At 44.8% G+C, this 24,979-nt stretch overlaps 1 protein-coding gene across 3 annotated transcripts in view; it reads right to left on the reverse strand.

Annotated features, from left to right (window-relative positions):
- Nucleotides 1-348: 348 nt before the first annotated feature.
- USP49 (ubiquitin specific peptidase 49) overlaps nucleotides 349-24,979 on the reverse strand; it is a 37,296-nt gene continuing 12,665 nt past the window's right edge. For 2 of the 3 annotated variants that reach the window (XM_062013285.1, XM_062013286.1), the window contains exons 2-7: nucleotides 15,564-15,708; nucleotides 13,257-14,667; nucleotides 11,240-11,444; nucleotides 9,229-9,337; nucleotides 7,956-8,161; nucleotides 349-7,194 (exon numbers count right to left, since the gene is read on the reverse strand). In XM_062013285.1, coding sequence (XP_061869269.1) covers nucleotides 7,004-7,194; nucleotides 7,956-8,161; nucleotides 9,229-9,337; nucleotides 11,240-11,444; nucleotides 13,257-14,639 — 2,094 coding nt within the window. In that variant the 5' untranslated portion in view covers nucleotides 14,640-14,667; nucleotides 15,564-15,708 and the 3' untranslated portion in view covers nucleotides 349-7,003. The remainder of the gene's footprint in view (nucleotides 7,195-7,955; nucleotides 8,162-9,228; nucleotides 9,338-11,239; nucleotides 11,445-13,256; nucleotides 14,668-15,563; nucleotides 15,709-24,979) is intronic. The other variant, XM_062013287.1, reaches the window with a different exon arrangement.

The raw sequence follows: 24,979 nt of genomic DNA on the forward strand, positions 1-24,979 counted from the left end.
AAGTTGAGTGGAGAGGGAGGAGCCCTTTCCCTCCCCCAGGACCAGAAGAGACACATGGAGCTGATGGTGGAAGCAGAGTCTGGTCTCCTCCTTCAAAGCTGTCAGGCCTGAAGCTGTGACAAGGTGTAGGGGGGAAGCTTTTAAATGCAAGAGGAAGAATTTATCTTCTATCAGTTCCCCCAGGCACAATGGGAATCGTTTTCTCAAGGCTGTGAAGCCATTGTGTGTGGAATTTCCTTCTGTACCCCCAGCCAGCTGTTTTATTAAAGTGTGGTTGTAGAATAATGACATAAGGCACTGCAGTTTCTTTTGTGGTTTTTTTTCTTTTTAATAAGAAACTTCAGCTTACAAAAAACAAGGTGTAAAAAGAGTAAAGATTTACCAAAAAATCATAAAAACATGATTTATATTTCACACCCAAAAAGACAAAGGAACGAGTCCAGCCCTGGGTTGGAAACAGGGCCCCATCAGCTACTAACTCAAAGGGGAAAAAAACAGAACCATGACAAGCCCTGGGTAAACTCCACCACTTCCAGAAGGTCTCCTTGGTAATGTGGGGGCGAGATAAAGCTGAGACATGTCCTGTGAAGGAAGGAGGGCTGTGTGTGGGGAAGAAGCTGCTGTTGGGTGTTGCATAGTGTTGTGGTGCCGCTGGGCTGAGGCTGCAACTCGCTGGTACCAGCTGCTGGGACAGACACAGCCTCAACCAAGAGCTGCAGCTGGGATTTACTCTGGTGCTTTACATGACAGCTCCTCAAAAGATGCTACTTGTAGAGCAGGATAACTTCCCAGCCCCTGAGTGTTCCAGCAGTGGGACTGCAACATGGCTTCAGACTCTTTGGACGGTTACTCGTGGGTTTGGAGTTTAAAACATTCTTGTGAAGTAGCACTGCCATCACCTTTTGTGACTAAGAACTGCCCCTTACCTGCCCCCCACCCCAGACAAACTTCCCACTACCAACACAGATTGTTTTCAGAGTGGGTGCATTACCATCCTGCAAGGAAAGGAGGTTCTTCTGAAGGAGGGATAATCCAAAGCCTGCAGAAACAGTTTCTGCAGGAAAAGGGGATTAATTAGAACGTTCAAATCATTTTATAGTTAATCCCAGTTTTGATTTAGAACAGGCTGATCTCCTGAGGCCTGGGTTCAGGCACGGGGCAGTTCAGGCAGTGAAGTTCATAAGGCTGCTGTAGGTGACTTGCTGGATGTTGTCTGAATAAACCTGGACTGAACCCATGATGAGGAGCAGTGTGTGCAGCAGGACAAACTGCCAGAAACATTCACTAATTAATTGGATTCTCCTGTCACTCCCTGCTGCCTGGGAGTGTCCTTGAGGCAAAGGCAGCTTGGTTCACCAGCACAGCACGACCTACAGCAGCTTAAGTCATTAGTGGCATCAGCACCAGCAACTTCAAGCACATGGTAGAGGCTGCTCTGACTTAAACTCCCCAGAAGTCACTGAAAAGTCAGGAAACCCACCCAATCTCTAGCCTGGCTCCTCCCCCACCAAAGCAGCACAACCTTTTCCTCCTGGTCTCACAGGCTGCCAGGGCATTTCCCACTGAGGGAAAACTGCTCCTCTTCTCTCCAGCCTCTGCCCACAGCACCTTTAACCTTAACCTAGAGCTGGATTAACTTCTTTCAAGTGCTGAGGATTAGCTTTAATTCTGCCCTTCCCCGAGTCAGGAGTGAAGCTTCCAGGGCATTAGCACAAACAGGGTCTCCCTGGCAGCATCCTGCCCAAGCCCCTCACACCTCACCCTGCCAGCATTCCTCTCAGAGAAGCTGTGGTTAAATCTTATTTTTAATGGAGAAGCAGCCCTGTAAAAACAAAGTTGTACTGGAAACAAACTTATCCACTTGTTCCTTTCCTGTAAACTGCTCCTTAGATGTAAACATGTGGCTGTGGCTTAAGGAGTTTGTGGCTGCTTAACCAAAGCTGAAGTTAAGGGTGGGGGGGGGGAAAGAGGAGCTAATTCTCTTGTATCTGGGCTCCAGGCTGCCAGCACAAAGTTCCTGGAGTTCACACATCTGATAAACCAGGTGGAAACTTGGTTTTCACATGGAAATACGTGGTTCAGCTTGTAGCAGTAGGACAGGCTTAGTAACATCATCTAATAAATGTAAGGAGGGGGAAGATGACACTTGCTATGAAAATGCCATTCCTAAAGCAGTGGTGTGGAGTCCCACAGCACAAATGCTGCACTTGCTGTGCAAAAACAAGGAGCCTCATGGGTGCTGATCCTCATTTCTCTGCTGCCAGGGGTCATGTGCTGTTGTACATTCTTTAGCCACCAAGGCAGCACAGATCCATACTGACCCAGATGTCACAGCACAGATTACCCCCATGGTATGGATGTGGTTATGGACAGAAGTAAGGGCTGGCCTGAGGACTTCACACTTCACCCTGCCCATGTTGGAGGGATGAGGTTGGTTTCTCTTGGGCAGGAGAAACACTCAGAAGCCCCACGCTCCCAAAAAGACATGCTCACATAGCAAGTGGCTGTAAAGAGAGATGGAAAGAAGAAGAGACCTTTTCTACTCCAGATTCCACCAAGTTCTGGTCTCACAAGTCAGGGTGCAGCACTTCAGCACAGGGAAAAACCTCAAGTTCAGCACCTGCCACCTCTATTGAGAGTATGTTGTCAAGAGTAAAAATGACAAATCAAATCAGGTGAAGCCATCAGCTGTATCATCTCCTTTCTCATCCACAGTGAGGACATACTGGCAGGAGAAACTGATCTCCCTGGCTCTTGCTTACCCACTTCTGCACTGCCACTGCATTTGCTGCAGCTCATCCCAGGGCAATCTGGCAACAGGCAGGAGTTTCATTAGTCTCTCTCATTGGGGTGCAATTAAGCATATCCAGCCCTGGGGATGTTACAATCACAGAATGCTGGGGGTTGGGAGGGACCTGCAGAGATCACCCACTCCAACCCCTGCAGGTCCCACCTAGACCAGTAAGAGTCTCTAAATTACTGCCAGGACAGTATTTCTGTTAAAAGCTTTGCCTTCTAAAAGCAAAAACCCCACTTGAAAGTGAGTCCATAGGACACACTTGATGCTTTTACCATTACCAGTTTCGTTCCTATGCTCAGAAAACCTCCTGGGAGTCTCTAAGTGAGGGGGAGTGGTAGTGCCACCCAGAAAAGCCGGACCTCAAGCATTTCATGTGCATTATTCCAGTTGCTGCCTCACATTAACAACTTCAAACCCAGACCAGAGAGCTGATCCTGTCAGAACCAATGGGGAAAAAAAGAACAGTGTGATTTGCAGAGGAACTGTCTTTGTGGGATGCATAGGTTAACTTGGGAATAGAAGGTGATGGGATGACATGGAGGCAAACTGATGTAACTAAGTTGCCAGTGGGATGAAGTTAGTTAAAATGGAATGGCTTCCAACGACTACAGCAGATGCTGCATCATACCTGCCTGTGGCTACATTACAATTCTTCATTCTTAAAAGCATGAAATGAAGGAATGCCAATTTGAATGGGATATGCTGGGAACAGTTCTGTCCCAGAGGCTGCCCACTCCAGAGCCTGACAGTCTGCCAGCATCCAGTGGCCTCCTGCACCTTCAGACAACAACCTGCCAGCTGCTGAGAACTTCCCACTTGCTCTGAGCATCTCTCAAGCCAACCAACTCCCTCCCACAAGGCTGCAACCCCAGCAGAGGAATCCCACGACACAGAGACACCAGTTTGCTCCCAATTGTACCGAAAGAAGGATTTGGATGTTGCAGACACACAGCTTGTGACTTCAACAGCAGCCACTGGACTCTGTGTGTGAGCAAAGAGACACCACCTGCCTCTGTGTGTGCAGAAGCACAGCCTGAACACGGAGTTACTCTAACACACAGTTTGCTTTACAGGCTGCCCCTGCTCCAGCCCACACTCCACTGGGCTTCCCTGGAACTGCAGGTTGTGTTTTCATCTCACCACGACGTGGAAGAAGTAACTTCCAATCTGAATATCTGGCAACCAGGACACTATAAAACAGTGTCCAGCACGGAGGGAGCACTGGGCTGTGCTTATACAAAGAAGCCTGCAGTAGACAAATATAAACCAAACAGCATAAAACATGCTATACGCTATCGCTTCCAAATCAAAGCTGAATAGTACACAAACCTCACAGTGTTGGAAACAGCAAGTTTATTTTACTTTGAAGTATAATTCATTCCTTCCCTATCAGGGCAATCATTTTCCCTCTCTGCCTGCAGTTGTCTCCACAGCTCAGCACAAGGAGCCTAAGGGCACATGGAGAGGCCACCAGCAAACGCTACAAACATCTGCTTGGGCAAGGTTTTGCTCAAGCAACTGCTTCAGGTGCCCTCCCTACGTCCCCTCTGCCACCCCCTCGATTCATGTGACCACCAGATTATTACCTGAATTCAAAGATTAATGCAGAAAAAGCCGCTCAGTCAAAAGATGAGCGTTGGGAGCCTCGACTCGTCACTGCACCACCTGCCTGTCCTCCCCTGAGGGCAACAAGGCTAAAGGCTTCAGCAGGTGGATGAACCATTTGGTTGTCACAGGACACCATGTCTGTCTTTTAGAAGAACAGAACCACAGAATCATAGGATGGTTGGGGTTGGAAGGGACCTTTAGAGATCGTCTGGTCCACCCCCCTGCAGAACCTTCTCTTTCAAAGGGGAGGGTGGGCCTGGAAGGACAGACACATGGGAAACCTCTGGCTTTCCCTTCCACCTCTCAGACCAAAGAGGCAATGCTAAGCACTATTTTTCCTTTCATTTTCAGCCTTCACAGAGCATTTGTTTTGCTCTAAAAAAAGAATCCATCCTGTATCTGATCATCACAAGGACTTGATTTGGAATCTTTCAGCTTCCCCTGCAATCAGCACTCACATTTCCTTCTACCAGATTTCAATTTGGCCTGTTGCATTTTTACTAACTTTATTTACTGGTAGCACCCAAAAAAATATCTCCTACCTAGTCAACTGAAAGATATGCAAGACATTCATAGGAAATCCTTCCAGACCCTGCTACCTTTGGAGAAGCAAAACAACAGCTTTGTCATCAGCTCCCATAGGCCTGTTTCAAACTGTCTCATCTCCAAAAAACTTCAGAGCACATGGTCTCAAACTGAAAACTGTCAAAAAGACAGTTGTTACAGGCTCAGAGAGCAGCATGTTGCTCAGTGATACAGGAAACAGGAAAGTTCAAGAGAGAGGAGACCCAGCGTGACACTGCTCTGACACACTGAACGTTTCTTGCTTGCTGTGCTCGTCTCTGCGTGGCTGAAGCCATCAAGAGCAGCCAAAATAAGAAAGACCCATTTGCCCATAGGACAGGGGATTAAAAGTCACAGCAGTGGCAGCAGAAAGAGGGGAATGGTATTTGGGAGACTTAGATCTTCATCCCCTCCAGCCCCACCGTAGGGTTGTCAATGCCTGTCTGAGGGGCAAATGTTGGCAAGAATAAAAGGAGAAGAGAGAGGAAGAGAAACACAATTCCAGATCTTCCCTGCCTGAAAACTGAACCCCTTTCTTTTGTTTTTAAGAACCTCATGTGTTAGATTGCTTCACTTGTAACCACTTTAAAAAGCCCAACAAACCATCCAGATTGAAAGCCATCATGTCTCTTTGCTGTTACCTGTTTGGATGTGATTCAAACATGAAGTGTGAACAGCAAACCCCCGAACTAGAAAATCACCTGAGGTGCAACTGTAGTCTGAGAAGCGACTCTAAACAATCAACTAAGGCCTTGTGTTTCTCAGAGGATTGTAAAAAATCAAGATGACTGCAGATACAGACATTTCTGTAGCCTTGCAAACTCAACATGGAATTTGAGGATTAACTACATTCCTTCCCTTTATGTCCCAGCAAGAAAGAAAAGACTTCACAGGCTGAATTCTGCACACTATACGTGTGCAGCCTCACTGCCTGAGCTTAGTCTGAGCCTGGGGTGACAACTGCAGTTGGTGAGTGTCTCCATTGCAGCAGCAGTAACAGAAGCTAGCTCTGTCTCCCAGCACTGTGGGATTCCCACCACTCTGTTCCCCTGAGGAAAACAAGCCACACTTGTACAAAGTGCTAGTTTGCCAGTGTAAGATGCCTCCACGCTACCTGCTTCTGCTGTCAGAGCTGTGCAAGCCAGGGCTCAGGCTTCTCCATCACCCTGGTGACAAAGCCACGCCAGCAGAAGCCTGCAGTACAGGCTTTGTTTTTGCTGCCACTGTAAACAGATAGGACACAGGTACATTCCTGTTCTATTAGAGGGGAGTTTGTTTTTAAGCATGCTATCTCCAGAGCAGAACTGTTTTAAAAAATCACATTCCTAGTGAATTTAGCTGCCAATTCAGTTCAGCCCAGAGAATAAACCATTGAGTGTGCACATGGCCCCAGAAACACTGAGGAAAAAGAAGCTGGTGACAAAGCTTGCCAGCCATGGGTTTGCCCTCAACTGATGGCAAAGAAATTGGTATCACAGAGACAGCTGAGGCCTGGGGGAGTCTTTTCTCTGGTAGAAGAACATTGACCATATCTCCATCGAGAATTGCTCTTCAAGGCAGTCAACTCCACAAACCCAACAACGGTTCAATGAAACACCTGGGTGACTGATTCAAGCCCTGGAAATCCGAATTGCAATTAAAGGGAGGGGTACCATACCTGTTCCTTCTGGACTTTTATCAGCATTCTTAGCTACTGAAGGTGTTTTGAAGCCAGTTGAATGCTTCTGTTTCCAGGTTGTGCTCATTTGTTACACGCCTCACGCGATTCCTTTTCGGTACGAGGTGAAGGACATACAGCATCAAACTTCCTCATTTCCTTCTGCCAGCATCATTTAACAACAAGATGCTTTAAAACCACGATCCTGACTATCACCTGATGTGTCAGAATTACCTTTCCAGACCCTGGGTGGTAAACATCACGGTCTGATCCCCTTCCTGCAGTGGGCTTTTGTTCCTACAAAGAGGAAAGACGTGAACGCCAATGGTTGTTAAAATGAACTGAGACTGTTGCTGGAGTTGCAGAGCTCCCCATCATGGGAATGTCAATCTTCTGTCCTTATCACTATTTTTGGATGGCACCTGAGCTTGGAGTTGTTTTTCTGAGATTCTTGCTTTGTCCTGCACTGTTCTTTGAGTGTAAAAAAGAATGTAGGCCTGGGTTTTGCACACCTCCTCCACACTACATACATTCAGTTTGGAGTCATTGCAGTGGACCCAAAAACCTAGGAATCAAAGTGAGAAAGAAGACATTAGTAAGAGGGGTGTAATTCCTTCTGAAGGCTTTTAGGAACTGTTCATAGGAAACATCCACAGAGAAAAAGGGCTATGCAGGAGCAAAGGCATCTCTAGCTTTTCCCCTACAGATGCTTTGGAAAGGAGTTTCTCATCAGGAAAACATTTTGCAGTAAACAGAGTTCAGAGGTACCAAATCATGGTTTAACCAACTGTATATTGTAACCCAAAAAAACTCAACTAGGGACAGAAAAATTCCCTGGAGGGAGCCAATTTGTACCTCTTTCTCCACAAGCCAGAAGGCAAAGTCAATACTAATTCAGCTGCAGAAAGGGACACAAACCCCTGTGGATGTTTTTCATGAATAGTTCCTGTCCAGTTTCAAAACACTTTCTGTTTATCTCATCATCCCAAGGACAGTGAGAAAAGACACCCAGCTGGAGCAGCTCCCTTGAGTTACATCTCAAGAGAAAATGAAGCATTCACACTGGTTAACAGCAAGCAATCAAATGCATCCCAAAGGGCTGCTCAACAAAGAGCAGCAACCTGTGGCTTTGGGTAAAAAAACCCCAACCCCAACAATCCACCCCAAAAACCATGCAACTAGTGATACATACTGGGAAACAAAGTACCCAATGTTAGGAAACTGGATTCCAACCAACTTTGATGATAAAGCTTCACAGTGCACTACATCTGTGGAATAAACCATGAGCTTCTTGCATTTGTTTCCCCCATAACAAGGCACACGCACCTCCCTCTGTGTTGTAGCAATATGCTGTGTAGTGTCCTGAGCCAAACCCTTTCCCGTGATGCATCACCACAGCGGAGAGGTCATAGACAAAGGTCTCTTTGTCAAGAGAGGAGAGAGAGTCCCTGCAGCAGTAAGGTTCCATGTTTAATACCTGGTCAAAGAGGACATGGACCCCAATCTTCTCACGGTGATTACGTTCAGACCACCTGCAAACACAAGGGCACGAATCAGAGACTCGGGATCCTGCTCGACAGGGGAAGGGGCACACAGAAGCAGCCACAGCTAAACAACTCTGAAGAATTTTCCTCACTAGGATCATGGGTTTTTATTTTCCTTCTGTTTTCACTCTAACTTCCACTGCAGTCATCCTTTGCATGCAGCTGACTCTGTCATCAATGCCCGTTTGCTATAGTTTGGGATGTCGCTGAGACTGCAACAGCCAAACACAAAGCAAGCCAAACATCTACTGTGAGATTCAAACAGCACTTAAAACACTCAGTTAAAGAAACACCACACACCTCAATTGCCCGTGCTACCTGGGTTGGAAACTTTTCATAACATTCTGTACATTGCCTGCTACATTTTATCCAACAGGTAAATACATAACATTGATGTTGAACTATCAGGAGCTTCCAGCTTCAATAAATCTTTCACTGTGCTCACCAGTGTCACTGCTTCAAGTGATCTGCAAACTCAGACACATAACACTGAGTATAGTTCAAGGAAATCACAGAATCTCAAGGGTTGGAAGGGAGCTCCAAAGCTCACCCAGTGCAACCCCCCTGCCACAGCAGCACCACCTAGAGCAGGGCACACAGGAACTCACCCAGCTGGGTTTGGGATGTCTCCAGAGAAGGAGCCTCCACAGCCCCTCTGGGCAGCCCCTGCCAGGGCTCCCTCACCTCAACAGGGAAGAAGCTTTTCCTTGTGTTTCATTGGAACCTCTTCTGCTCCAGCTTGTGCCCACTGCTCCTTGTCCTGTCATTGCCCATCACTGAGCACAGCCTGGCTCCATCCTCCTGACACCCACCCTTTACGTATCAGTGTCAATACAAAAACATCACCTGGTGTGTGGAGCAGAAAACACGCTACAAAGCAGCTACTCACTGTAAGCAGTGCTCTGAGAGGGTATCACACATCTGCTTGGGGTTAAGGCTTATACCCATGCATTGCCCAGAAAACCAGAGAGGTCAGGGGCTCACACTGCTCACTGCTTTCCAAGAGGACAGGACCAGCTACTCGCCTGACACAATGTGGTGTGTGCCCCACTCACCTGAATCGTTTAAGGTGCAGTCGGAGGACCTGAGGTAGTCTGTAGATCATTAACTGCTTTTTAGCTTCACTCAGAACAAGGGGTTTAGGAGAAGATTTTCGTCGTTTGCCTACCAAAAAAAACCCCAAAGTAATGAAATATCAGGACACAGGTTAATATTCTGAAGGGGAAAGGAGCATGTGATGAACTCTTCCAGTTCCAGCTCACACACACACAAGTAAGAGTTTCTTATGAACTCCTTCACAGAGCAGGAACTTCTCTAGGATCAAAACTCACAGACTGAAAAATACTTAAAACTTATTCTCTGCAGTGATGCTCACAAGCACACAACCAGATCTGACCCTCCAGCTGCTCATGATGACATTTTGCTCTGAGAAATAGACCAAAGATATTAAGAGATCTAGTGCCAAAGACATTTAGGGCTGTAACAGTGTCAACAGGTCAACTCCCAGCTTAGGAATAATACTATCTGACGTTGTGTTCTGTCTACTGCTGTGATCCTCTTATACCACTAGAATAAAGCTTGTAGTAGCAAGCTTCACTAGCTCAAGAATATCCCAAGTCAGAGGAAAATGCTTCCAGCAAGGTTCCACCTCTCACAGGGTTTCTCACTGCCCAAGAACGTAAAACAACGGCTGAACCGAAACTGCAGAAGAGGAAGAAAGATTCCTCTTCCCAGTGATTACTCTTTCCAGGACACTGAACATACAACTATACCAGGAGGAAGACAGGTGGCTTTCAGAGCCCCCAATAACAAATGTACCTGTTAATTAGATTTCTGCACCTCACTGCACCAACTCAGAACAGATGGGTTGCTCCTCCTCCATCACGTCTGACAAGCAGTGCCCCCAATAGTTTTTGGCATTCAGACACAGGCTGGTTGCCTTTCCCTGACACTTATTTTTATCAGCTGGTTAATGCTTCTTTAACCACTTAATTCTGCACTAACTGCAGAATTCTTTGCTGTCACAAAGAAGCAAAGAAAATGGAGTTAAGGTGAAGCTGTGCTCATCCATATCGACACTTTGTGGATGTGGCTCGTGAATCAGCATGTGTTCAAATGATATTTGGCTTTGTTTCAAGAACATCCAGTCACGGATTATTTCCTAATGCTTTGTGAAGATGTTTGGTAACAGATTTGCAAGTTGATAAGAGAACAGATCTCCACAAATATTTGCTACTTCAGCTGCTTAGCTGCACCGTGAGTCAAATTATTGGCATTTTCCTCTCAAGGGGATGAACATTTGCCATAAATACCTGCATGAAAAGAAATTTCAAGCCCAGCTTATCAGAGTATCTGAGCTGCATGATTATACACCAGCCTAGAATTATTTTCAGGCATATAATGACCTTACACTCAGACCTGCTAGAGGAAAGCAGGAGTCGTCTTCTAGCTGAGCACAGCAAAACACGTGCATTCATCTAACAGGTAATGCATTAACCCAAGGCTCCCAGAATAATGTCAGTTAATTGCTTCTTGACAAAATATCTACAGAGATGGAAACTCTAACCTGGCAGCAGACCTTGAGAACTCTGCATTTGTGATTTCTGGTTAAAGGATTCAATCAAGAACAAGCAGCATACAGATGACTTGTTATAAAAGCTTTCCTGCCATGCAGAGATCAGCAGACCATAGGGGATAAGGTTCCTTCTTCTGTCTCCAAATGCAACACCCTCTCACCTAGAATAGTCTTGAAGTTGTCACCCCTCCCTGAAAACAAATGGTGAGAGCAGTTTTGGACAGGGTTGTATTAAACCCTCAGGAAATTGTGCTGCTGAATGATGGAGAGGAGAGAAAAAGGACCTATCAGATCCAAACTGGCACCCAAAGGAGCAGAAGCTATCAACAGGAGGAAACAGAACAACACTGCAGAATGAAACATGACAGTTTTCCTATACATATAGGCCCAATGCAGGTTTTCAGACCCACAAAACACACATCAGAAAGCTCTCACTTGGAAAAAACAGACAGTGCTTCTAGTGGCAGAGACAGCAGCAGCTGCTGACTTACTGTTGCACTGGTCACACGCGTAAATCCTCCCCTCCAGAGCCTCGGTCTCGGTGAACTTGGCCAACATCTCTGTCAGCATGCACTCTGTCTGGGTGACAGGGATGATCCCCTTCTCAATGGAGTGATAGCGTTCAGGGAATTCCAAGGAAAGATCCCAAAAGGGCTCAACGGTGTTGGATTTGTAGTTGCAGGTTATGCAGGTGACCTGGGAATTAAATGTGGGGACACTAATAAAGTGAAAGTTATGGCTGGATTTGATGATCTCTAAAGGTCCCTTCCAACCCCTACCACTCTACCATTCTATGCCCACAGACTGGCAGCCACATTCACATCTAAAGAGCAAGTTCATGCCCCAAAGGCAGTGCAGTTTCATGGACATAAAGATGATCTAGGTGTCAAGAGAAACATTGCTTATTTCCAGGCTGAGAGCTGTGTGTCTTGAGCAGATAATTCAAACCACTTTTTCAATTCTCAAAACATAATAGGGACAAAAATCACCTTTATGGGATGCAGTTCCTCAGATAAAACACCACTACAGGTATCCTACCAATTCACAGCTGGGTAACAAACACCTTGGATCTGTTTTGTACTACTAAAAGTACACCTTAGCCTTTTTCATGCAGTCTTGCTTCCAGAGTTTCTCTCCTTTCCTTGCATATTCCAAAGTGTAAAATTCCTTTAATGTTTCATCTGTGAAGTCTATAAAAATGATCCAAGAATGGAGCATGAAAGGACAAGTTTCAGATGCACTTGATTTGTTACATCATCCCAGAGTATTATAAACAACAACAGTAGAAAAGTTTTCCACAAAACTAAGAGGCAGAAAGTGAGAACACGAAGCTGTAACGAAACCAGAAAGCAGATCTGGGTCAGACTCTGGGTTATTGTGAGAATCATCCACCCAAAACCAACTTCCAACCTTGCAGCTTCACGCACTGAAGGCACCAGTAACTTCATGATGGATTCACAGCTAGCAGACAGGGGAGGAAGTCTTCTGGGCATAGAGGGCTTTGAAAGTAATACAGCATATGTACAAAAGAGTTACATAAGTAGTACAAATAGCTTGGTGAGTGATCATAGTAGCTGATAATTTACACTGATCTGTGAGTATCTTTGTGCTGCTAACACACCTACCACTGAATCTAGACCCAAGCCGTGACACACCATCATCCAGAGCCACAACTGAACGAAGAATGTTTAGCTAAGAAGTCCACAAGAAGTTCATGCCCTGCAGAAATGATGCAAAGGAACCACAACTTTTTCCCTGCAAAGTTAAAAGCTCAGACTTGAAAAACACACCTTTGAATTTTCAACAGGCACCTCAGGAGCAGTAAAAGCTGAGGAGGGCAATATAAATAGTAATGAGAGGCACACGTAGAATACGCTTCGTGGTCTGATCTTGCAGATCCTCCAGTGTCAAGTTATACAGAGGTTTGATTCCTCCTGGAAAGCAAAGCCACTGGAGGACTTTCAAAACCCACCAAGCTCTCAGGGTCTGCCTCGTGAGGAATAGTATGTTTCAGACAAGAGAATAAGCACCATGACAGGCACTTTGTGCTCCCACAGAAACATATGTTAAGCATGCTCAGTACCTCAAGATGACTTTCATATGCCTGCAAAAAAACCAGTAATTGTGACAGAGAGCTTATTTTTCACAGCACAAGATGACTGCCCTCTCTGCCCTTCATCATATTCTTTCTAGCCACAGAAACAAAACCAGGAAAGGACAAAACAAATTACAAAGACGCTTTAAAAACATAGTAAAAACTGAAAACTAAGGGCTCAGAACTTCTGTGCTTGTGCAGGTTTCATCCTGACGTGGCAGAAGTCAACTACAGTAGATGTGACAAGTATCAAAAATGCTGAGAGCCTGCAGAGCAAGGCAACTGACTGTTTTTTTGTGGGAGGCACTCCTAAGCAACTCCTCTTACGTATCTGGTGGCTCCTCAAGAAACACAACCCTCGCTCCTTGGTGTAAACTGCTCCAGTCGGTTTCTGAGCAAAAGCAGGTGCATACCTGACTAAGCAACTGCCCGTGAAAAATGGTGTTCACCACCTTCAGGACCTGCTTGGTGAGCTTCCTCTGGGAGAAAGGGATGAGGATCCTGCGCTTCGTTCCTTCCGACTCCAGCTCCTGCTGCACTTTATCCAACAACTCGCAGAGAAATTCCTGAGCGTCCTGCTGGTCGTAACCTCGAAACGCCGGGATCAGGCTCCAGACAGAGTGCAGCATGGCAAAGGGGGACACGAGGGCCCACTTGCCAGACCACATCACTCTGAAGAGGGTGTGCAATTCGTGACAGAGGGAGATGTGCTTTGAACTCGGTTCCTTGGGTTGTATTAGTTCTAAACTCCTGCTTATGGAGGAGCCACCATTCAAACCGGCTGGCGAGCTCTGCGTGCCGTATGATCCCACCTTGTCAGTCTTCCCTGCCTCGTTAGCAGCAGACCCATTTGCCAATTTGCCAGGCACCCTAGACTTCCCATTCACAGTTTTGGCTAAGAGTTCTTCTGTTTCACAGAGATCAAGCGTCAAAAAACATTCTCTAAATTTCTGGAGGTGACTTAGCACTTGCAGAATAGAATTCATGTAACATGTGTTTCCCAGGTTCCTCAGACCTGTTACCCCGGGAGTCATCAGAGGCTTACGCCGGATGGAATACAACTGTTTGAATCTGCTGCTCTGCATCTGCCTTGAGGTAGGGGAAGCGGCTGCCACTTCCCTGAATTTCCTTGGAATCAAGTTCTCTGTGTGTGTGTGAGACAGCAGCCTCGCACTCTTCCTCGGAGGAGTGTTTGCCAGCTCCTCCAGGAGTTGCCTCTTCATCTCCTGCCGCCGCTGCCTCGCCGCCTCCTTCTTCTTCTCCAGCTCCTCCATTTGTTTCTTTTGTTTTAACTTGAGCTGGCCTCTGGAGCTCTTGTCAAACCAGGTGCGCAGCGCCTTCGCGAGCAAGGACTGCCGCCTGTGCCACAGAGCTGTGAGCATCTGAGATTGTCCCTGAGGGCTCCTTTGATGGCCACACACGTCCTCTCCCAAAGCCATCGATCGCAATGTTCTGCCGCTTCGCATCGACGGATCGTGTCGTTGACTTTTAATCGCTGACAGAGAACTCCTCAGCAATTTCAAGTCACCCTCTGGGTTATCATTCAAGACGTAATCTTCACAAAGGTAACAAAAGACATACAGATCGTTCACTTCCATGGCCAAGGGATGCCTGGTTTCTTCAAAGTGTTTCAGCGCGTGCTCCTCGATGTACCTCCCGCAGGCAACGTGGGAGCACTTGAGGCAAGCCCAGATGGATTCTGTTGTCTGGCAGTCCACGCAGTGCCACTTCTGGGGGTTCAGGATGGAGTGGTCCTGGGCGAGTCGTAGCCGCCCAACATGTTTGCATCTATCCATGTCTCACAGAATTCTTCGCTGCTTTGACCTTGGAAGGCGAAAAGCAGAAAGAAAAGGATTTTAGTGCTACCACACGTCTTTTAAACGATCTCTTTTTGATACAGATGTCGTGTCTTGGCAATCCCAACCACAGTTTTCCCTCCACTGGCTACATTAGTTCTGTGCCCAGGTTTTGTTTAAAAGCAGTTTTTAGTACTAGCAAAAGATAGTGGATTGACAAGCTCTATAGAATAAAACTGTCTACTAAGGACAGCCCAGGCAGCTGCCAGCACGTCTCACCCAACCCGAATGGCTCGCTTCCAAGGAGAAAAAGATTAATTCAGTCCACACACACATTTGATCTTTAGCTGCCCTCTTGAAATTGATACATACAAAATGAATTTGGAATTGGAATGCATGTCATCAGGAACTAGACTGAGGTTACCAACTTCTCGCAGAAGCCACACAAATATCAGATAATTGTCATAACCAGAGCATTTGCAAGTCTGCGGGATGTACATTCCACCCCCAAAGTCTCTGATTTCCCACAGCCTCCCAAGCCAGTCAGTGCTTTAAAAAAATCATCGGGGGGGGAACAAAAATGGCACATGTAACATCATGTTAGAGTAAAGCTAAAGGAACAGCTGGGTGTGTACATGTTTGCATGAGCACACATGAATGGAAAAAAGCAGCTCATTTACTAAATTACTACACTGTAAGCAAAGAGAAATCAAAGCAGGGACACTAGAAGGTGCAAAAAGCTTTTGCTCCAAACAGCACTTGTGTGTTTTATAAGATACTCAGATGTATAAAGAACACAAGTGAAACATGGTGTGCCAGAGCTGTGGTTGCTTTTGTACAGTCCCTCCAAAGCCCCAGTCCAACGGGAAGGGATTGAGCTGCTGCAGCAGCACCCAAACCCCCTGGCTCACAAGCACTACTCACGGAGTTGTGTTTAAACATCCTCTCCTCCGCCGCGCAGCATCCAGGGCGTGGAACATCCCCATCTCAGCCAAAGGAGTCCTGGTGCTTCTTGGAGAATTTAATTACTGCTTAAGTCTTCGTTGTGAGGCAGCACAGCTCCAAAGCCCTAGAGAGAGAATATTCTTGTGATGGACATAAACAAACTCAGAGCGCTGCTAGGGTTGCTTTGGAACACGATTAATCCCCTCAGTGCACGAGCTACTGCAGAGAACACGTTTATTACAGACAACAGAATGATGTGGAAGTCGTGAACGCGCCGAGGAACCCAAATACTGAGACGTTTCAGAAACGTTGCACAGAAGAGACACTCTGGGGTTTCATTCTTCTGAGTATCTATAAATCTGCTGATCACATGTAGCCTCTTCCTCGTAAGTCTTTTGTAGTGGATGACCCAACATATGGCAGAGAAAAAAAAACCCAAGTCAAAAAGACTGAGCAGAAACGTGCACCTCCTGAGATCACTTCCAGTCTGGCTGCTTTGATAACTTGGGGAGAGAATGGAGGAGGAGAAAGGGGAAATAAAAACCTGTCCTGAATTAAATCTCATTTCTAGATGATTTTTCCAAGAATAAAAATGAAGGAATGATGAGTTGTCAAGTGTGGACTGCAACAAAATAAGGAGTAGGGAGGAAAGAGAAAAGAGGGAAACCCTGCATTTTGCCAAAGGGAGAAAAGGCTGTAAAAGCCTATCAGTGGTAATAATCCAAGGCTGAATAAATCCACTTGCTCATGCATCTACGGCTGCAGTACTTGAATACAATGCAAAGCAGGGACAGGAGGGACAGCAATAACAGGTACAAAGTGGTTACAGATGTCACTGAGAGTGTCAGATCTGGCATACAGAATATTTAGTTAAGAAAAACCCCAATGTTTTATGAGGGGTAGAGTTTAACAAGACAAAGGCCACGGCACACTTCCCCAGAGCTTTAGGAGAGGGATTGCACAGCTGCCTCAAGTGGCACGCAGAAAACCTATCTGACCAGGCAGAGAAAACATACTTCCAGTGGTCCTAAATTATGCAAATTTGCTTTGACTATCTTTTCCCAGTGACACTGCTGCTAAAGATGGAACCTGCTACAGAAAATTAAAAGAAATAATCAAACCTCTTCTATTCTTTAACTCTTCCTGACTTCAGATTAAATCACAAGTGGCCACTTCAGAATTCCAACTCCACAGAACGAGTCTGCTGCATCCAAACAGCATTTTAGCTGTTTGTTTAAAAGGGCTCAGAAACCTGCAACACCTCAGCTCTGGGCTGCATTCATTCCCTCACAGACCCCAGGAGCTGGAAAGACACTTTTGGAAATCCTACATTAAACAAAGGACTGATAAGGTCTCCCTAGTCGGACACATCTCCTCCTGCCTTCCTCTCACCTTCCTCCCTGACCTTTTTCTTTCTACCCCCCCCCCCCCCCCCCTTTCTTTATTTTTCTGCTCAGGTCCTGATAGGAAACTGTGAAATAATCCAGTCTAGCCTTGGTGAGACCAAGTGGCAGAGATTCCAGCTTGAAAGAGTATAGACACTATGGTAACATTGACAGCCTTCATTTACATAAAAGAATACTAATTATGTTGTATCATCAACATCTGTGATTCTGCTCACTGCCATATGTGACAGTGTTGGGAATATTAACCCTTGAGTCTCACCAGCAGAGCTGAGATTTGTACCCTGTAACAAAAAAAAATGGGCCTCATCAAGGCAATTTTCTAGAGAGCGATTAAAGAGCTGCTGTGAGCCATCACTCACCAGCTCTGCAAGGTCTCAGGACACTGGGTTTTCACATCTATCCTCCATTTCCAAGGAAGAGGAAAGGAGGCTGAGATGTTGGCTAGTTTCAGCTGGGTAACATGCTCCAAGGAAATCAATCACACACCAGATACAGTGCATTAAAGAATCATGTTTAACAATGAAGCAGGCTGTCAGTATATAAATTACAAGCCTTTTGTCAACTGCTTTTTGCTTTTCCTGTGTGGGCCAGCAAGATTTCCTGTTTGAAAAGGGAAAGATTTGAAGGTGTTGGTCAGCTAACAAAGCAGCTTTGTTACACCTTAATTCAGTAATTCTCAGCACAAAAGCATCTCTGAGACTGCATGTGATATCCCCCCACCTGTTTCTCTTTAGGTATCTATGGATACTTCCCTTGCAAATTAAAGCCCTACTAGCTCATACCTCTCCTCTGCTCTGTAAGTTTGAAGGAAATGGTGTTTATTTAACCCAAACCACTCAAATGATAAGTCTTTTCAACTTCCTCCAGTAAGATCCCCTGCTTTTCATGTCAAAGCTGAGAGGGCAGAGCATCCGACTCGCTCTCGCAGAGCTTCTCCAGGCACCACGTTTAAGGGTTCCTTCTTCAGAGGAAAGATACCTGTTATCAGCTCACAGCTTTGCCCTCTTCCATGAGGAAAGAATAAGGAAGGCTGGCTCTCTGGTGTTGTGCAGCACGTGTACTGGAGGCAGCTGGAGTGTCTGCAGGTTCAGCCCTGCCATCCCACACGCAGGCAGACTACTAAACGAGCCACTGAAAAGACGTGCACATGACTAAGAACAAAATTTGTTCCTCTCTTTTACAGTGGTAAACAAATAGCTTGCCACAACCTCCTAGCAAGAATAAAACGAAGAGACTAACAGGAGAAATTACAAAGCCATGATTAAAGGAAAAACACAAAGATGAGTCAGAACCTGTAAACAGTTGCGCAAGGGGAAAACAAACCTTGCAAAGATTACAGGGCTGGAGCTACTTAAGATATTGCAACAACTAAACACAAATTTCTGTGGTTGATGTGACAAGCCATGAGCAACAAGAGAGTTTAGTGATGGAGAAGTAGCACCTTACATTTTAAGGTCTTGGAAACAAACACACAGGACTCGTTCTTTTGCAGTGTATCGGGTTTATTTCTTGGGTTTACTCTCTTTTTCCCCATCTCATTTTAAGAAATATCTATAAACTCACCCCTTCTCACCCACAAATCTCTTCTCCAGATAAGAGGTGAATGAAGGGAAAGAGGGAAGGAGGAACAACTTCATTGCCCTGCATGGAGGAGAGGTAGCAGAAACTGGAGCTGCATTACAATGCAACTAAAGAAGAGTTAAAACTCAAACAAAATAATGGGAAATACAAGGAAAGTAAGGTCACTAGTTTAGGCAGTAATGCTCTAGAGACAATTTGAAAACCTCTCACCTTGCAAATCACTTAGAGTATTTAAACACTGGGTCAAACCCTACTTTCTTTCCTTGAATGGCTCATAATCCTGGCAAAACTTATGGCAAAGCTCCTATAACAGCTTCAAGAACCAAATGCAGCGTAACGATTTGGCTCTTGACCCTCAAAGAGTGTTAAAATAAAACACATGACTTCATTATGTTTCTCTGTACCATTGTTACACATTTGGAAACTGATTAAAGACATCTGTACAGGTCTGTTGACACTAGCTACTTTCTTTTCCTAAATAAATGTGTGTGAAGCAAGAAAGCTGAGGGATCAGGAAAGGTGCTGGATGCTTAGCCTTGGAAACCAGACACATCTTTCATTTGTCTAAAAGTTGATTCCAGAACAAATAAAAGATTTCAGTACTGACAGAAACTCTTTCAGCTACAGTCTGGAAATCATCTTTAAGGACAGGTGGGAAGCTCAGACTGAACAATTCTTTATTCCTTTATCTCTCTCCTGGGAGTGGCAAAAGTGAAACACAGCAGCACTTCACCAGGCCGCTGGGAACTGGTACTGCACGAAATAAAGCACATTTGCCTTTTCTTTTTTTCTTCCCCTTTTTATTTTGTTTTAAAACACTGTAGGAAAAAATAAAATCTCTTTAAATATTCCTTGGTTTCCATCAAAACCACATATCCTACACAAACATGCAGCATTTGAGCTCAGAGGTTTGCAAAGCACGTTCTGCTCTCCTCCCCCCAATAAACAATTTTTCACGTGCAACTCCAGAGCAAAACTTCTGTCCTGCTGCAAACACTCAAAAATGCAAAGAAAGGACATACCAGAGAGCATATACATCTAAAAAACTGCACACAGCTACTCAAAAACTTTACTCCTCTGATTATTTTAACCTACCCATTTGTGAGGAACCAATTATTCAACCAGATGTCTAAGGAAAACATGTAACCTGAGCTGCGCAGAAGATGGTGAAGAAAATAATCCTGCTCCAGACATTCCCGTTCCTCTGCTAGCAAAAGCCATCCATGGATGTCCTTGCAGCAAAACCCTGCTTTTGTTTCTCCAAGCCACTAGCAATGACACTTCTCCAAAGACAAAAAACTCGTGTGATATTCTGTTAGAGGAAAGGAGTTGCTGCACGAAGGAAAGAGTGTCACCACCCCATCGCCTCAGCAGTTACCCTTACAAAGCCACTGCCTGGTCCAGAACTACTCACTGAGTAACCAGAGCAAGGAAAACACCCAGGAAAAACCACACAAGAAGCTTTTTGCTTCTCCTTCTCCAAAGAGTCATCAGCTTGCCCGGGCAGGAATGGGTTTCTCCCTTGACTCCTCCAGTTCAAACCCTGCTGGTTTTAGACTTTCAAATTGCATCTCCAAAGAGTAACAACAGCCCTGGAGATTTTTTTCAATTATTCTGAAAGCATATTTTCTTGAAAAGTGTCAGCTTTACATCTTACAACTGCTGGATTCCCTCTATTGAGGATGACATACTATTAAGTTAGTTACAGGCAAATTAACAGAGCTGACAAAGAGGGGGGAAAAAAGGGAAACACACGAGGAAGAGCAACAGATGATTCAGGATTCAGTGTTTCTTTGAAAAGACAAGCACAGCAATGAATTAAATAGCTACTGTGAATATGTGAATAAACCACAACCTAAAAGACAGACAGACAGACAAGTAGACGGGAGTCTTGGGCTGTGACAGCGGTCACTAATCCCACCTCTCTCCAGGCCAGCCCACTCCTTGGGCACCAACCTTCTCACTCAGACAGAGCTCTGAAGCACAGAAATCCTCCACTCAAGACTCAAAGCTTACCAAATTCTGAAGCATCCCACCTGAACGTGCCTGGGAGGCAGTTGCTGTCCTACAGGAGTCAGGACAAGATCAAAGGACTTCAGGTGGTTTCAGTCACTCAGTACAGGTGCTGGAAGACACCCCCCCACACACACTCTGTTCAACTGAAGCTGTAATCACAAGGGAGCTTGATGAAAATGTGACTTTCCTGCCAACTTCTACAAGTTCTCTTAACTCCTTTAGCTTAATTACAATTATGTCAATGTTAAACTCTTCCTGGGAGCCCACTCTGTGCTGTAAAAGAATGCTCAAGGCCCAAAGCTGGAATCTCAGGAATCAGTTTTCAAAGAAATATTCAGTCATAGCAAAAAAATCCCAAACCAAAACCAAAAACCCCAAAGCACTCAAAAGCAAGAGGATTAGGAAAATCCTATTTCCTGCACAGGCACCCTCAGTGGGAGTAATTCAGCTTCTGCAGGGCTTTGTTCTCTGAGTCACCTTAGCAAGCTAAAATTGGTGGATATTGGTCCATATCTGATTCTAAAGTGAAGAGCGCAGACACATGGATTCAGTACAATCAGCTTGAAACATTTCATACCCTACAGCAAAAAAAGACAAGGCTCCAGGGGGCCCCAATTCACCCCTAACACCAACCCACCAGCACAAACTGGTCAGTTCAAACAGTTGTAGGGGGAAAACTGAGAGAAGATAAGCATTTGTTTCACGTTTTTCATCAGCTGACAAATGTAAATGCCCCAAACTTTCCAAATCAGAGACCTTAAAATCCTACTAAGACAATGCATCAGACAGAAAACCTGTCAAACACCAGGCAGACAGATACAGATACCCACATTTACTAAAACACCATCATCATTTACAGGTCCTATCTGCTAACAATCTAACCACCAAATCAATCAGACAAACTGCTGAAGCTGAATTCTTTGCCCAGGGAAAGGAGCCCCAGGGAAGGAGCACAGATGAAAAGCTTTTTTTCCTACAAGTCTGGAATTTTGAGGTACTTCAGAAGAAAGTTTTCATGTCTCTCAGGCTGTTTTAAATGTGCTGCTGGGCTTAACTCTAAGGCCTCACCTAAAGTGGAATGTGTTGTTAACCCATCAATGCTGACCAAGAATGAAATGAACATGAAATGTTCCCCAGACCCTATGCCTAAAGTTAGCCAAAGCCTTTTTTGCTGTTACAGCTCATTGTGTTTCGTGAACTGGCTTAGCTATACTACCCCAAACAAGTCAGAAAAACCCCACCAAACTCCTTTAGTCTGGTGAGGATAAATTTATGACTAAATCAAGAGACTTCCCCCTGCCTGCATCCTGAAAGAGCAGTCACTTGCACTTCACACAGGCCAAACAAATAGCTCCAAACGTGCATGTGTCTTATTCCTTCCTAAAGAGCCACCTCTTAAACAAGAGACAGCTCAGCTTTCACCAGGAATGGTTGCAGCAGCGAAGAATCACGAGAAGGAAAAGAGAAAGGTGAAATCCTTCAGCTCACAAAGCATTTTGATCCAGCCCTTTGTAGGAACTAGGTATTCTATTTACTTACACTGCCACTCAAATTGTTCGGACATAAAAGTTTAAACTTGGAAGCTTTTCACATTAAATATTTTAGAGATGAAATATGAATATTCTTATGAAGCCAAACTCACACTGTCTCTCATCTAAGTGCAAGAGATGATTAAAAAGAAGTGACAACAACCTCAGGTAAAGCCCCCAGCCACCTGTATTGTTAATTTTCACCTTTTGACTTCCACTTTAAGAAACACCTTTTCAATGTGCAATACAACCAATAGTATTTCTTCTTTACAGTCACTGTAAAACAAACAAAAGGAGAGATGCACATCCTACAGGTCCCTGAAAAAGTGGGAAGTTCCTATATAATGGCCCTGAGTGTTAAAAAGCATTATTACAATGCTATACACATCTTAGTTCAAGGCTTCCTAGAAGTTCATGTTTCTTCCTTTATTGCAACACATAAAATCTGCCCCCTCCCCTTTCTTTTCATAGCCTTTTGGTTTTGGGTTGGCTTTTTGAAGTGTTAATAACTTGGGAAACACGATATTGATGCTCTGTGTAAAACAGACACTCAATGCCCATTAAGACAACTCACAGTTATGTTCTCTAGTCCTAGTGAACTGGTCCAAAAGAGAAAGAGTCAAGTCAGTAACTCCACTGGGACTTAGGTCTGTGGAAGCCTGAAGCAATTATAACAAATACATACAAGTTGAATTATCAGACTCATGAAAAAGAAATGTTTTGCACTGGAACAGACTGAAAGTAGATGCTAACTGCCCAATATAAAGTAATAATATCACTTTATGAGTCAAGCAACCAGCTTTATAGAATTCTCCACCAATTCTACTTCCATGACTGTAACAACATCAGGGAGTGATATGCCAGAGTGCATTAAAGTTTTCTACATGTTTGCCCCCAAATATTGCTCCTGAAAACTCTCTCTGCCAGAGCAGGCAGCAACAGGGCTTCTCATAGGTGCAAAACTAGTAGCACTGACTCCAAGTCGAGAACTACATCAAATTTCACCCTTTGGAATTCATTTCTTTACACCTTTCCACCCCCAAACTGTGAGGATTCATATCACAGCTGCTGTCCTTGTGCACTCCCATCACTACCCAGCTCGGCAGCACTCTAGTGAGGCTGCTCACACAGAGTACATGCTTTGGGATTCACAGGTCAGGACCTGTGCACAAGGGAATGTGGCACTTTAAGAATGGTTACCAAAGGTACAAGTGAAACAAAACAAGCCACGTTATATCTCAATGTGGCCTAAAAAACAGGAATAGAGGAGATAAACAGCCATCTTCTTGTGTCCCCACTTTCCCTACCTTGTTATTCCTTTTCCTCTCTACAGCAGAGCCAAAAAGCTATGGGTTTTTTTCAGAATGCAGAAAGCATTGTTTCCCTTGCCCATGCTCCTTAAATGCTATTTTTCACATGCAGTGCACATCACATTCATCACCAATCACCACCTAAACAATACACTCCGAGTTGAGGTTCAAATGCCTGTTCCACAGAAACACACATTGTACATTAAAAATATTAAAAGCCACACATTCAACCTTTGATAGGGAAAATTCTACTCAATTTCCACCCACACAACAACATCAACAAAATCAAACATAACTTTCTGCTGCTGGCAAAGAGCTTCATTACCAAGATCAGAACCGGTTCCATTTTGACCCACGGTACCTTGCTCCATTCTCCCATTCTTTGTGAAAACTGATCACTTCTGCATCAAAAGAGAGGCAATTCTAATAAAACAAATCAAATCCAAAGCCCTTCATTACGCAGGCACATGGTGAAGTTTTCTAGCTCCAGCACATCAGAGAATCCTCACGCACGCAAAACTGACGGCTGCAGCAGAGATCAATTGAACAGCCCCGGTATTCGGTAGCAGACTACCAGCCTCCTCGAGAATCTCTTTGTGAAAGACACAAAGACAGATTATACTAGAGAGTGAGTACTTGGTAAGTTATGGGTAGTCCTCTGCTGTTCTTCCTCCTCCATTTTAATTCATATTCATTTTGGCAAAATCTTAGACAGACGATTAACTAATCTAAAACAACATCGCAGCTGATACAACACATAAAGCAATCAGTCAAATGAACATGTCACTGCCATCTACTGAAGCAATAAAGAGCAAGACAACCCCAGCAAGCTGGGGCTTATTATCTCCACAGCCATAATGAATAAGCAAAGAGTATTAAATATAAGTACAGCATTCCACAGTCACATTTTGCTACGCTTTAAGCAGGAAAGGTGCCTTCGATGCATTTGAGGAGCAGAGATTACAACAAGACTAAAATAATGAAAGGTTTTGACACACCTCTCCATCATTTTCTTTTCTTTCACTTGCCAATCAACTATTAGGTCTTTTAAAGCCCCAAGCAAGCGAAACAAGTGCAGCTAGAACATTTTCTATGGGTTTTAAGAAATGCTGTTAAGTGGCAAATGCAGCAAATCCCAGTGACCGGTTTATCCAAATGCAACAAGGACTTCAGGTTTTTCATTTGTCTAACCAACAAAACCCAGGCATCAGCCCAAGATGTCAACAGTATTTATCTGTACAGCACCCATAGGCACGGCCACATCCCTGCACAGGAGGCTGCTGCCACATCCCCAACTCTACAAGCAGCAAATGATCTGACCCAGCCTTCCACTCGGGCCACTGGCCTCAACCAAGTTCTTCTTGTCAACAAGGAATGAGACTGAGAGATTTGCATGCTCATTCTCTTTCTCAACTGATGTGCCTGCTTTGTGCTCAGAAAACAACCCACACAGGGAACTCTCCTCATCGTAGACGTGAAAAAGGAGACCTAAAGTGGCATTAATAAAACTCAAGAGCTGTATTTTCAGTCTCAGCCCTCCCTACATCCAGGCT

This window comes from Colius striatus, chromosome 22 (genome assembly GCF_028858725.1).
Source record: "Colius striatus isolate bColStr4 chromosome 22, bColStr4.1.hap1, whole genome shotgun sequence".
NCBI lineage: Eukaryota > Metazoa > Chordata > Aves > Coliiformes > Coliidae > Colius > Colius striatus.